The 15,506-nt window shown below is 36.6% G+C and overlaps 1 protein-coding gene across 2 annotated transcripts in view; it reads left to right on the top strand.

The window, feature by feature from the left end:
* The window catches only part of CDH12 (cadherin 12), a 574,263-nt gene extending 560,569 nt beyond the window's left edge, over nucleotides 1-13,694 (top strand). For both annotated transcript variants that reach the window (XM_074576152.1, XM_074576153.1), the window contains 3 exons: nucleotides 909-1,026; nucleotides 5,982-6,233; nucleotides 10,776-13,694. In XM_074576152.1, coding sequence (XP_074432253.1) covers nucleotides 909-1,026; nucleotides 5,982-6,233; nucleotides 10,776-11,275 — 870 coding nt within the window. In that variant the 3' untranslated portion in view covers nucleotides 11,276-13,694. The remainder of the gene's footprint in view (nucleotides 1-908; nucleotides 1,027-5,981; nucleotides 6,234-10,775) is intronic.
* Nucleotides 13,695-15,506: the final 1,812 nt, after the last annotated feature.

The following is a 15,506-nucleotide window of genomic DNA, read 5'->3' on the forward strand; positions in this document are numbered from 1 at the left end:
CCAGCCACAGAAGGAACACATTCAGCCTGATGTGTAATCAGTGACTTCTCTTTATATGTATGTAATATATAATCAAGTTCATGTGATTTCTCTTGCCTTTATTACAGATTTGTCCGTGACTTCATATGATATTCATAACTCTTTTTTTTTTAAAAATATATACATATGTTTTAACTAACTATGATACAACCTAGTTTAACTTTTAGTTTATCAGATACCTTTAGTTACTACCTTATCCAGGCACCAACAATAGAAAGGGGAACCTTTTACAAGGAAGGCTGAGATAAGCACTGAGCTGTCAAAAATTATAAATACTTAGAACTTTGTTACATAAAAAAATGCCTTCCTTTTTAAAAGATCAGTGGCAATCCTACTATGAAACATTTTAACTGCACTGTGCTTACCTGAAATCTAGTAGATAGGACTCTGGGACCCAAAAGTTCCTTCATGCCTAGATGGTGCAGACCTTTCAACCCTCTCTACTTCATTTCAGGCTGCAATTTCAGGGTGCAGCTTTGTGAAGTACTACAACATGTACTAGTCGTAACAGGGACAGCAGTAGTAGCAGATAAAAGTGAGCTGCCTTTAAGTAATCACTCACTTGAAAACAATCACTATTATTTTGATACAAAAAACCAGATATTAAATACTTCTGCTATGAATATAGGGTAAATCTTTCTGCTTTCCTTCAGATACGTCAGAATGAGACCTTTTGAGACATCATGAGTCCTCTGGAGGCTATAGTACTCAAATGTCTTGCTTCCACTGTCCGATACATTAGGGAAATGAGAGTAATTCAGCAAGATTTCACTTCTGTTGTTTCATTTAATGTTCACTTTTTACTTCTACAAAACTGTTTCTTTTAGAAGAGTGAACTGACTTCAGAATTAATCTTAATCTGGTTTCAGGTGATACAGACTGTCACTGCAGCAGACAAAGATTTGTCACCAGCTGGGCAAAGGTTTTCCTTCAGACTGTCAGCTGAGGCTTCCAACAAACCAAATTTCACAGTCCATGACTACAGAAGTAAGTTGCTTACCCATATCTCTCTTTCCGAGCAGCAAATTTGGATCATAATGACAAATACGGTTGCTTTGTATTACAGTCATGTCCACAGACTAACTTTTTTTATTTGACATTTTTAATTGTTAAACTATCTAGGACAAATATTAATATAAATCCAGGTCTTGAACCTTTTCTCATTTTTAGCGTGACAGAATTGTCAGAACACCAAAGGCTGAGATTTCCCTACAGGCCTCCAAAAACACTGCTACATGTTTTATTTTCTTCCTTTATTCATTTAGTATCTCAGGAAGAACTCATATGCCAATGCAGGTATACCTTTAAACAAGGCACTATTGCTGCCTTGTTTAAATACTATTACTTTGCTAACTGTTCTCAAAGTACCCAGCTCTTGTGCTTTCCGGAGGATGCACAGTCCTGCAGAAGAATCAGTTCTGAATATGGACATTCCTGCAGTATAACATCCCACAACGCTCAATAACTTGTAGATGTATATAATTAACATCTCTAATTTTTCCCCCAAGTTTTCTCGTAACTTTTTTTTTCATCTTTTTTTTTTCTTTTTCACTTGAATGCTTTTGATAAATGGCAAAGAATAATCCGAGATGAAAAAAATGGATCTTTTTTTCTATTGTAAACGTCTTCAAGCGTGTAGTCTCGTGGACAGAGACAGCTAAAACATCATAATAATCTGTATAAAATTTTCACCACTAACTACTTCAATCAAATAAAGAAAAAAAATTAACAGTTTATCAGCTATTAGGGGATCTTAAAAGAACTGTGATATGATAAGCTTTTAATAAAAAAGGGGGTTTTATTCTTCTCTGCAAAGAAAGAACACCTAAAGCCATCCAATAAAGTTCAGTAAAATTCATTGCCTATTTAACTATTAAGGTTATAAGTACTACTTTTAAGAGAAAGTATATAATTATTATTTTAAAAATAATTATTAATTATATTCATTATTATTTTCAATTTAAATTTGAGACAATACTGAGTATGATGTAAAGGTTCCTTTCTTGAGAATTAAGTAACCCAAACTCTATACAGGGCTACAAATTGATAACATGCAAAATGAAAAAAATTGCAGAGGCTGCTTATTTAGCCTTTTTTAAAACCATCTAAGTATGTGACTCACATTCTTTTTGAAGCCATACACTTTTGTCAATGTTAAGTGATGTAAAATTAAAGCAAACAATATAAGCACAACTGTTAATCATTAAGACCTTTACCATTAAGAAAGTTCAGGAAGAAATAAATTTGAAACAGCAGAAAAATAAACCGTGCTTATTTTGTCTTTTTATATAGCTTCTCTGTGAAGATGACAAGAAAAAAAAAGGTCTATTCCCAAACTTGTTAGCAAATTTTATCTTAGTATGTCACAGATAACTAAAAACATTTTACAGCTGAGCAAAGAATTTCACTTAATGATTTCTAAATACAGTATATAATGAATCTGTAATAATTCATAGTATTGCAGATGTGAATAATAGTAACTTATGAAACCAAAAAATTTGTAGATCAGCATTTCATCAGAGGCCATTCAAATAGTTTTCTGAGACAGACAGCTCAATGTATATGAAGGACAACCTTGCAATGGATTCGAGTCCCCTTCTGTTCTTGGAAGATTAGGTCATTACTCTTCTCCAGAAGTGCTTAGTCTAAACAGTTTGGTTTTAAGAGCTACTAGAATTTAAAAATGTTGTGGCATTTCAATAGCTAACTAGAATTGTGCCAAGCAAGATTTAAATGCTTTACATCTGTGTCCCACTGGACTTAAAATTTTGGATAATGCTGAAGTTTGCTTCCCCTTAATGCTGTACTGTAGATTGTTATTTTCCATTCTCTACATAGCTGTTGGTAGTCTTTCCTTGGAAAACTCAGCATGATGAACTTTACTAATGGTTATATTTAAAAAGAAAAAAACATGGTCTCTGTATCTTAACAGAAGGAAAATATGCCTCTTTAGAGCTTTCTCGTATTTTACATGAATTACTTTCATCTTTTCACTTTTCAACACATTTGAAAGACCATATGGGTAGTATCTTTGTAATTATGTAGTCTTATAACACAAATACTGTGTGTTGCTAAATACCTTTGCTCTTTTGGTCAAGATTTCTTTAAGAGCTTCAATTTCTTTCATTGTGTCCATTTACTAAAATTTCCCTTAATGTCACCAAGATTTAATTTTTTCAAATAATTACAAACTATTGTTTTAAATATAAGTCTTCCAGTTCTCAGGTCATTTTAACATATTTAATTCCTCAAAAGAATCTTTAATCTTAAAAAGGCTACACAGTAATTAAACTTAATGATCTTTCTCATTTTTTGTGAAGTGTGCTTAGCATATAAGTTTGGTGAGGAAATTGCTCAAATATTATTAGATAATTAAATTTCCCCATTTGAACCAGTAATGCTGACACCAAGCAGACTTTGGATCTCAGTAGTCTGCTAACAAACTTTCTCTATTGTATAAAAATAAATGCAATGTTCCCATAAAAAATGGAATTAGAAACCACCAAGACACACAATTTTTCATGCATAAATGTTTGTGTGGGTACGTACATATATACACACTCTTAAAAGCATTTCTTAACACTTGCTAAAAAAGAAGAAAGAAGTATACTATTTATTGAAACATAAGGAAGACAGAAAAAAAAGCTTTCATGGAATATTTTCCAACCACAAAAAAATTATTAGCTTTTTATGATTTTACAGAGCTATTAGAAAAAAACCTGTCCAAACAGAAACTCTGCACAGTATTTTCAGTATCTTCTGCCTTTTGTTTGCCAAAAAGATGGAAGGTCTGCTCTGTGCACAATGTAGAGGTATAATAACACAACCTTATTTTCACTACAGAAGCCTTTTAAAAACATAAATACCATTATCTTTTGAGTTAGCAATTATGTTAGTACCAAGCAGGTACTTTGTGAAAGAAATTTTGACTTTTTTTGAGGTAACAATCTTCTTCACCGTGTTACAATTAGCGCTCTTACAAATAAATGTCATTTAACATTTTTAAACACATCAAGAAGCCCAAGACCCAACGCTATTATATACAGCTAAAGATTATGGCTGGTGTGATATTACAGCAGGTGTAAGATGTTCATAGTGCACCCAAGAGAATAAACTTTTCCAGGTTGCATACTTCCTCTGAGGGTAACTTAATGAGGACAGAAGTAAGACGGAAACTCAAGGTTGCCATTTGGAGTCTCTATAAATATAAATACCGGGAAATGTTATGTTTCTAAACTATGCCTTCAGCAACGCTGAGACCAATCCACCAGCTGTGAATAGAAGTGAGAGGCTCTGGCAGAGCTGGAGTGCCTCCAGCTGAACCGCCCACCTCCCTCTTTCCACTTTCCTGGCCTCACACTGCTCCCTAGAGGGCTGCATCCCTGCTGAGCACACTTGGTTGCTCATGTAAGAGAGAGTCCAGACTGTCACATACATCCTGAAAATGAATTTATTGCCAACAGACTGAAGAACCAGAAGCTGTCTCAGCTTCTGACTGCAGCTCCAGTCTGCTCCGTCTAGAGTTCAAACACGTGCCTGTGTCCCTGTTTTCAAAAGGACCTTGAACAATCGAAAGGGATTGTAGAAGAGTGACAAAAATTGTTCAAAGTCAAAGACTTAAGAGCTCGATCTGTTTGATTCTTCTCAAGGGAGAGTGGAAAGTCATTTGGTTCCATCATAACATGTATTAAAGTGATCTTCAACATTGCAATTAGAAGAAAAAAAAAAGAATAGAAATAATTCTATTAATAGAAATAGAAATAAGATTAAGCTGGGTGACTTCAAATTAGATCTAAAATTCTTTATACAGTGCAGATTAATCATAGAAAGAACAAGCTGAATATGGTAGTTGGTTTGATTCAAACAATTTTGAGACATTTTTCTTTTTCAAAACTAAATGTCACTGAACTTGATGTGTCTATGTGCCATGTTTGAGTTTGATAAAAAGGGGACTTCTGAAATAAACACTTTGTCAGTCAAGTGCTTTCTCAATGGTGCCTGATCATAACATATCTGATTTTGGATATTTATGGTTCCTTCTTATTGTCCTTCTTCAGAACTGCACACAAGTATCTGAGTGTTTAATTCAGAGCCATTAATCCTTCTACCTAGTGACAAAGCTCCAAGAAGGGATGAAAGTCATAACATAGACAGCAAGGGACCTCTTCCAAAGATACAGTAAAGCACATAGCTGAGATAGCAAAAAGATGACTGCTGCAAGCTTCATTCAGATCTGTCAGCTAATTAATTCCCTGCTAATTTCATTTTGGACTTCCTTTCAATGTAATTCTTTTAATCTGCACATTTCCTTGCTGCTCTGTTTGATTCAAGAAAAGCAGTGATAACTGAACATCTACTGGGAAGAAACGACAAAACGTAGCTTCTAGGAGTTCTGAACACATTAATGACTAATTAATGGAAAACATACTGGTTATGAAGTACTCAGTTCATTTCTGTACTTATTTTTAATGGGGCAGGAAAGTTGAAGGAAGGGGTTTTGCATTTTGTTTAGCCATATTACTTTCAGTGTTAAAGGGAAATGAATTAATAAGAGAATTGATTCTAAATCCAAGTGCAACCAAAGTCCTTTGGACCGCAAGCTTGGAATAGAAGGAGATGAGGAGAAAAGAAAAACTGAGAAGCCTTCCTAATCTAATGCTTTTTTTTTTTAAAATTATTATTTATGTTGTCTTTGAAATTTTAGCTTTCAAGCTAACAAGTTTACAAGAAATGGAATATTATGTAATGCTCTGCAAAAAAATAGCTGTACCAGTCAGAATACAATACCTTCTGTAATGATAAAGCAGGGCAATTACATAAAGTGTGTTGTCCACTGAGCTTCAAAAATGGAATAGCTGCTTGTTACTGAAGGTGATACACACTGCAATGGTGAATTGAAATACCCAATAAAAATCCTGTAATGACTGTGTCATATTTTACAGACAACACAGCTGGGATTGAAACCAGGAGAAATGGTTACAGCAGAAGGCAGCAAGAGTTGTACTTTCTTCCGGTAGTAATAGAAGATAGCAGTTACCCTGTCCAGAGCAGCACAAACACAATGACTATCCGTGTTTGCAGATGTGATTCTGATGGTACCATCCTGTCCTGCAACGTGGAAGCAATCTTCTTACCAGTAGGCCTCAGCACAGGAGCGCTGATTGCAATCTTGTTGTGTATTGTTATACTTCTAGGTTAGTTCTCGTGAGACCATGCAATGTGTATTACTCTGATTTTTCACCTGTGAATTAATTTGTGTTGTCATTAGCTTCATCTGTAGTTTAACAAAAGCCGTTGAAACTGTGTGGCAGTTTATGAGAACTCTTAGGCTTCTACATTTCTAGAAAAGCTTCCCAAAGCACTGAACACGACTGTGAATCTGCTAACATCTACGTATTTCTTATTGCATGTAGAGAACCAGCTTTCAGTGGAATCCAAACCATATTTTTTTCCCTGAAACAGTTTCATTTAAATGTTTTCCTTGAAGAATTAATATTTTTTGATTATTACTAAGGTAGCCTTAATGAACTGGTAACAAAATAAAGACAACTTTGTAGCTTACACAGGCACAACATGAGCTGCAGAAAGCAGGCTGATTCTTACAGATGCTAGCCTATGCCTCTTCTTGCTACAAGTGAAGTTCCTGTATCTCACACTACTCCTTATGTAGGTCTAATGCATGGGCAAAAATAGCTGTAGACACAGAATATAACATATGGATACCTCTTTACATTTGGATAATATAGTAATTTACCAGTTAAGTAAACTATTGTAGACTCAGGTTACATAAAGAGCTTCTGAGTGGCAGCAGGTGAAAGTCAGAATTTCTGTCCCGTGTAAAAAATTTATGTTGTGAGAAAAATGTAGTTTCAAATCTGAACGAGAAAGGCAAATGGTCATACTTCCCATGGAATAGGAATTAATAACAAATACACCCATTCTGAAGAATTTTTTAAAACAAAACAAAACAAAACAAAACAAAACAAAACAACCTTAGGTCAGTTTTTTTGGAAGCAAGAAGAATGCTGTCTCCTTTACCACAATTCCTTGGGATTACTGTTTTACTTTTAGGTGTTTCCTGGGTAAAAGTAGCCAGGGGTGAGGCTCAGCATCAATGAAATTCCATTATGAGAAAAACTTTAACTTATTTTTACATGAAGAGATAAGTCAATTAGAGCTCTGTCTTAAGGCAGGACTCCAGGGTATCTAACTTTTCTGTTACAGAGCAAAGTTCCTAGAAGCCCTTAACATACAGCTCTAGCAAATCCTTTCAAGCTGCCACCTTTGTGTCCAGTAATAGGGACAGTGTGAACTACACAGCAAAGAGCTTGGTGCTCTTGGTACAGAGATCATTTACAATGGAAGAGTCTCTGGGGGAAGCAGGAATATGTGAAGTCTGAATTTCCCCCAGATTTGATAGGTGATCATGGAGGCCTCCAACAGAACTGCGTTTATGTTTCTCTGACGGTTTGTTGAAATAAATGCAATTTTTATTTCAAAAACCTGGCATATTCAATCAAAAATAATTATGTCAAAGAACTCCTTACCAGATCTACTGCTGGTTGATGTGTGAATTTTAATTCCTGCTTTGCATAGAACGCCAGACTAAATTACTGAGATTATGTTTGGAAAAGAGGTTTTGGTCCTTTAATAACTCCCTTCATTCCAATCAGCCTGGCAATATTATGCAGAAAAACTAATGTATAAATAATGAGATCTCCAGTGCAGTGTGTAACCTAAAAGAATGGCACTTATCTTATATCCAGATTTTCTCCTTACTATTCCATCAATCAGTTTAAAAACTGCTTTTGGATTTTCATTTCTTGCTGTGAACCTGGCCTGACACAGAGTCATTAAAATTGTAGTTGAAGTCATTCTCATCTAACTCATCTCTACACAAAAGCCAGAATCAGGAGTTGGTTTAGGCCACACAAGCCTGACCATGAATTTAGAATCATTGCAACTCCTGTATTCATTACTGTGTTACTTCTAGAACACTGTCATTTAGACACTTAGAACATGGTCATTTCTACCAAATGCAGTCAGGGAATTAAAATTAACAAAAAGGCCAGTTTACTACAAGCAAATTCTGCATTCAATGGAATATATCTCAAAGACAATCTATTGAAAAAAACCCCACAAGCTGATTGCCATTGAGTTGCCATTTGGAATAAAACCAGTCTGTAACATTTTATATCATACAGAATCAAGATATCACAGTTGGAAGGCATCTCTGAAGATCATCTAGTTCAACCTCCCTGCTTACAGCAGGGTCAGTTAGAGCAAGTTGCTCAGTATCCAGTTGGCTTTTGAATACCTCCAAGGATGAACACATCAAAACCTCTCTGAGCAACAGGATCCAACGCTTGACCATTCTGACAGCAAAGAAGCTTTTTTCTTACATTTTAATGGAATTTCCTGCATTTCAATTTGTGCCCATTGCCTCTGTTACTGGTCACCGCTAAGAAAAGTCTGGGTCCATCTTTTTTACTTCTGTCTGTCAAGTATTTCTGCACATTGATAAGATCCCCCTGAGACTTCTCTTCTCCAGACTGAACAGTCCCAGCTCACTCAGCCTCTCCTCATATGGCAGATCTTCCAACCCCCTAATCGTCTTTGTGTCTCTGCACTGGACTCGTTCCAGGAAGTCCATGTGTGTCTTGTACTGAGGAGCCAAGAACTAGACCCAGAACTCCCAGTGTGTCTGACCCGGCCTGAACAGAGGGGAATGATCACCTCTCTAGTCCTCCTGACAGTGCTCTTCCTAATGCAGCCCCAAATGCTGTTGGCCTTCTTTGCCACAAGGGCACATTGCTGCTGATGGTGAAGTTGTTGTCCACCAGGACCCTAGGTCGTTGTCTATCAAGCTGCTTTCCAGCCAGTCAGACAACAGCATCTACAGCATGCGGTTATTCCCCTCCATGTGCGGGACTGGGCATTTCCCTTTGTTGAACTTCATGGGGTTCCTGTTGGCCCATTCCCTCAGCCTGGTGAGGTCCCTTTGAACAGTGGCACAATCCCTGTTTTGTATCACCTGCAAACTTGCTGAGGGTGCACTCAGTCCCATGATCCAGGTCATTTATGAAGATGTTAAACAAAACTGGTCCTAGTATCGACGCCTGGGGTGCATCATTAGTGACTGACCTCCATCTGGTCTTCGGGCTGTTAATCACAACCCTTACAGCCTGGCAGTTTGCCCAGCTTTGCAGTTTACCTCACCATCTACTTATCTAGTTCACACTTTTTCAGTTTTTCTGAGAGAGCTATGGGACAGCATCAAAACCTTTGCTAAAGTTAGGATAAAAATGATGCAATTTTCTCCCTTTGATCCACCAGTCACCTCATAGTAAATCATTCACCTTCGTAAATCCATGCTGACTACTCCTCATCTCCTTCCTGGTCTTGCTAGGTTTGAAAATGGTTTCCAGAATTATTTGCGCCATCTCTTTCCTCATGGTAAAGGTGAGGCTGACTGGCCTGTAGTTACCTAACTTGTTCTTCTCACCTTTCTTGAAGATAGGAGAGGCACTTGCTCCAGTCCTCAGAAACTTTTCCCAGTCCCTATGATGTTTCAAAAATTATCACAAGCAGCCTCACAATGACATCAGTCATCTCCCCTACCATTCATGTGTACATCCCATCAGCTACCATGTCCTTGTGTGTGTCCGGTTTGTTCAAGCGTTCCCTAACCTGACCTTCTTATACCAAGGATAAATCTTTCTTTTTCTGGACTTTCCCTCTGGTCTCAGGGAACTGGGATTCCTGAAGGACAACCTTAACAATAAAGACAGAGGCAAAGAAGCCGTTGAGTAGGTTGGCCTTTTCTATGTCCTTTGTCAAGAGGTCCCTTGACCCATTCAGCAGTGGGCCCACATTTTCCCTATTTTTTCTTCTGTTGCTGTCATAGTTGTACAAGCCCTTCTTGTTGCCATTCATGTCCCTTGTGAGATTCAGTGCCAATGCTTTGACTTTCCTAACTGCATCCTTGCGTGTTCAAACAGTCACTGTATATTCCTCCTGTCTCACCTGTCTCTGTTTTCACCTCTTATATGTCTCTTCTTTAATTGCTGAGTTTAATCAGGAGCTCCTTATTCATCCATGCAGGCCTCCTGCTGCCTTTGCTTGGTTTCCTGCTCATCAGAATGGACCACTGTTGACCTTGATACTTGAAAATCAACCAGCTCTCCTGCACCTCTTTTCTCTCCAGAGCCGTATCACATCATAGGATTTTTCAAAGCAGATCCCTGAAGAGGCCAAAGCGTACTGTATAAAAAGCTGAACTAGGACTACTTTTTTTCCATTTCAAAGATTCCAGATTCTTTTTTTCTCTATAATGCTGCATGGGTTGTTTTTTTCCACAGTGGAAATTTGGTAATTTTTCTCCATTTTGCTGTGGAAGATATTTTTTTAAAAAATCCCTTCTCTCTGTCTCTCTGAACTAAAAACTGAAGTCTTGTCCACTTCTATTTGTTCACAAAGCAGGCCAGTAGGAAAATTATTTGTTACTTCCTTCAGCAGCACAGCAAGAACTAAGGAGTTAGACTCACACATCAAACAGCAAATGACTTTTCATTGGCTAAAACACTGCTGTTTTTAAAAGAATAGTAGGAGCATGTCTTCTAAGGAAAAAAGTCCCTTTGATTGCTTGCAGCTTTCAAAGGAAGAAATAATGATATATCATCAGAGTACCAAATTATTTCTGTGCATGTCTTAACTTCAGTTTTCTCTCGTTACAGTCATTGTGGTACTGTATGTAGCACTGCGGAGGCAGAAGAAAAAGGACACCCTGATGACCTCTAAAGAAGACATCAGAGATAATGTTATCCATTATGATGATGAAGGAGGTGGGGAAGAGGACACCCAGGCTTTCGACATAGGTGCCCTGAGAAATCCCAAAGTGATTGAAGATAACAAAATACGCAGGGACATAAAACCAGACAGCTTGCGTTTTCCACGTCAGAGACCACCAGTGGAAGATAATACGGACATCAGAGATTTCATTAATCAAAGGCTGCAGGAAAATGATGTAGATCCAACTGCCCCCCCTTATGACTCCTTGGCAACCTATGCTTACGAAGGAAATGGATCTCTTGCAGAGTCCCTCAGCTCTATAGACTCCCTTACTACAGAGGCAGACCAGGATTATGACTATCTGAGTGACTGGGGACCTCGCTTTAAGATCTTGGCAGATATGTTTGGAGAAGAAGAAAGTTATAACCCTGACAAAGTCACTTAAGTACAACTACAACAGTGAAATAAAAAGAAAAGTAAGCCAACAACAAATTTAAATGATAAACCTAAGCTTTATAATAGGACAGGATTCCTTTGATTATAAAAGACAGCAACTGTTTCCAGCAAGTTACTACATTTACCATACTGTCGGTTTTGGTTTGATCTACGAAGGAGAGATAAATCCTGTAATATACACAGTTTTTTTGTTGTTGTTATTTTGTTACTCTGGAATTACACTGAGACAAGCTCAGGCCTACAAGGTACAGTTTACTGACCTGACTTAGAAAGAAGATAGCTTTCTGGCATCACGGTGGAAGAGTGGTAGCTTTTTCGTAATTCCACTAAAGTGCCTATTGAAACTTTTCTCATTTAAGCGGTAAAGAGTCTGCTGTGATGGTGTTGCAAAACTGAATGGTAAATTGGGCAAGAACTTTAAGACAAGAAGCAATAGCAACATGCTGACTTCTTTTGGAACAAAAATGGAGATCATTTCCTGGAGTATATCTAATGACTAAAACTAAGGGGGGTATGGGGGTGGGCGTGGGTAGGTGTATGTTGTGTTTGGGGGTTATGTTTGTTTTTTTAAAAGAAGAAAATAACATGTCAAGATGTTATATTTCTTCTTCCAAAATTTCAGTGAAAATTTAAATTTATAATTCTGTTGCTCACTCTGAAGCTATAAAGCCCAAATTAGAAAGGGGAAGATCTTAGCATACATCAATGAATATTTAAAATGTTCATGCAAATATTACACTTTTCCAAAATAATAAAAAGATGAAAGCAGCTACTTCTTTATGTGAAGGAAATTTCCCTTGGCTCCCCCTCTTCTTTTTAAATGAGACTATTATTAGAACGTAAAATGGAGAGGGTTTTTTAAGAGTTTTATTGTATTTTTAGTACCAAGACTTTTTTTTTCCTTGTAAGTATCACTGAAGAAGTATATGTAAAGAACTCCACATCACTTTTGTTTGCAATTAGATTGTTACTCTGTAGGTACTATAGGTATACAGATTGTAGAGACAGTTATTTTTCAACTGACCATCTGCAGTTCAGCATATTATTGTATTTCACCGTCAGACCCACACCGAACATTTTAGAAAGTCTTTTGAGGATGGAAACCTTATTAATTTTGTTCTTGCCAAAATATTAACAGAGGCAGAATAAAAATATAAAACAGTACATTCGTCCACACTTTATGTACATACCCATGCATAAATGTAGCTGTGCAGGTAACAGAAGTACAGATTTGTGCAAGGCATTATGCCATGGAAGATCTTTGTAAAACTATTTCATCTGACTTTTTCTGATTATCTAACGCATAGACATTTTGTAAGACAATGGTTTATGGCCCCCGAAGCGCATATATCCTTATATTCACCTTCTAAACTCTCTGCAGTGCTATACAATCTGCTTGAGCTCTACTCATGATTAATGGCACTGGCAAGGTCAGGCTAAGTCTGTCATGAATCAGAAGTCTTTTATTCACCTCAGGTATACAGCTTGCTTTTGTGTCGCTGAAGAATTAAAAACTATCAGATATAGTTAGCTCACAAGTCTGATATTAGCGTACAAAGTTCCCTTTACTCTGTTGGGTCAAATGTAAAGGTATTCCAAAGTTGTATGATCTCCTGATGAGACTTTAAAAGGTGTATGGTTTAGATAAGTTTTGGATCATTTGGTGCAATTGGACAAGGCTGCATTAAAACCATGATTGGCGTCGCTGCTATCAGTGGAGTGCTGAGGAGGAGACACAGCATATGGTAACAAGAAAAGTTTGTGGTTGTTTTCATTACCAGCAAAGGTATCCTGTGTTCCTTGAAAGACAAACTAAGTCAACTAAAGCTCTATTCTCACAGAACCGGGAAGCAGATGGAGTGGCAGGACCCATTTGCAAGTATAGCAGTTCTTGTGTGGAAGGCGATGTTTTTAATTTTCGCGCATCTTGACAGCATAGCAAAGGCAACTTGATACTGCAGGAAGCCTAAAACAGAGCTCTGGAAAAAAAAAAAGTATATATATTTGCTACTAGTTACAACACAGGTTTGATTCGTACAAAATTCCTGCTTGTGGAGGTGCTTAGCAATGCTCCCTCATCTAGCATATGCGTAGCAATTCTTCCTACCCAGCTGCCACAGCTAAAATAAGCCTCTGACACGTCTCATTTGCAGATGTGCAATCCTATAGCCAAACTCTCTTCTTAATAACTGTATTAGTACTTTACATGTATTTTGTAAAGTAAACATAAGCGAGAGCACTGTTTGACTTTTTGACATCACACGGCATGCTTGCTCCTGCCTGGGAAAGCTGTATTTGTGGTGGGTACTGGGTGAACATTAGGTCTCTTGAACAGATTGCTCTAAGCAGGACATTCTGTATGGGAGCCTGACTTCCAAAATGGGTAGCCAGAAAATGTGGTCTTAAACATGCTGCTACACACAGTCTATATTTGAGAGTGAGTTGTATGTTAAATTGATACCAAATTGAATATCAAATGCGTATTTTTGACATTTAAGAGGTTTGTAATTGAGATGTTTCTATCACATAATTAATAAACCTCCAGGAAGATTTAAAAAAAATGGTATGTAATTACTAATGCAGTTGTCTTATAAAATCATAACTAAAATCTTTTCAGATCTTTTTGAAAAAGTGATCAAACAATTTTAACTTAACAGATTTTTTTTTTTTGTAAACAGCTGTATAGAACTAAGGAAAAGAATTGCTTTTCATTTATGCATAATCTGGGATCCAGGAAGTTTTTGTTTATTTCCATGTTCTCTCCCTCGCTTTCTAAATGATGCCTGTCAGGTTTTTTACACCTTATTTTTTAAAAGTTAAATATGAAATTTACAAGATTTAATATATGTGAAGGCATCTCAGATGACATGAATTCAATGGGATTAAGTAACCTCAGTGCATTTGTAAATGGTATGAGATAACTACTTCAGCTTTCAAGCACTATATCTTAAAAAAATCTCTACAAACCCTTGCACAATCAAGATGTTAAAGTGGATGTCTGTCTTCCTCTCGACTGTGGAAAGAGCCATAAACCTCAAATTCTATCAGAGTGACAGGAAGCTAAGATAATGTTTAAAAGGCACAGAAAGGATAGAATTGAGAGAAATAGTTCTGTTTAAATTTGAAATGTAAGATAGTGGTGCACAAACATCTAGCATCATCTTACGTGTCTCAGCAGTGCTCTCCCCTGCAAATCACAAGACATTCTGTAAAATGCCTTCTGTACATGAAGGCATTGAGACACTTCACCGGCACAAACAAATCGAGGTTTTTAAGTTAAATCGTTATGACACGGACTAGTGGTGCTGAAATTGAAGTCTAAATGTGAAGCATTCAGCTAAGGGAAGTTTCTGAGGAAATCCAGCTGATAAGCTTACATTGTGGACATACAGAACTGAAGACAAATTTAAAACAGAATATTTGAAAGAAATTTCAGGGAAGAAGGAAAGAGTCTTCTCTGCTAATACTTAGGAAAGTTCAGACAATTTCTCTGACATATAAGATTTCTAATATTTGAATTTAAGAATGCTACCACACAAATCTGAAAATGCTGTTTTCTCGAAATGCAGATTTGCAATATTGTCAGTGAGTCAAATACCAAGAATTTGGAAAGACTGACAGTACATGATGTCTCTTGCAGAAAGACATGTTTGAATATTTTACGCTTTCATGGTTTTTATTTATTTTATACATTTTCTCTAAATTTTGCTGTTCAAAATAAAATCACAGTTACTGAGGATTTACTCTAGGTTATGGAAGCAGAGTTCATTACGAAGTAAAGAGCAATAAATGACTCAACAGATTACTGACAATATTTTTCTAGACACTACCTTGAAAATATTCTTGCCTTAAGAATAAGTTGTCCATATCCACAGAAACACAACTGTCCTTCACACTAGTAAAATCTGTGGCTCTGCAGATTTATTATTATTTTTTCATTTCAGATTTACCTCAACTATTGTTATGAAAGAGTTCTTGAGACTATGTTGCTGTGAAATAACAAATCTCTATTAAATGAATACAGGAAGAAAAATATAATAATCCACTGTGTTGCAGGCATTTCATATGACATTAGTGACTGGATTTTACTTGCTGAGTTTTTGGATTTGTAAATTCTTTGCAGTTATTTTATTAGTTTTATTATTATTATAACAGAGACATTCAAATCCTGTGTGTACAGAAATATTTTCGAGCTTTACAAACCTTCATGAAAACAAATA

Source organism: Larus michahellis, chromosome 2 (genome assembly GCF_964199755.1).
Source record: "Larus michahellis chromosome 2, bLarMic1.1, whole genome shotgun sequence".
Classification (NCBI taxonomy): domain Eukaryota; kingdom Metazoa; phylum Chordata; class Aves; order Charadriiformes; family Laridae; genus Larus; species Larus michahellis.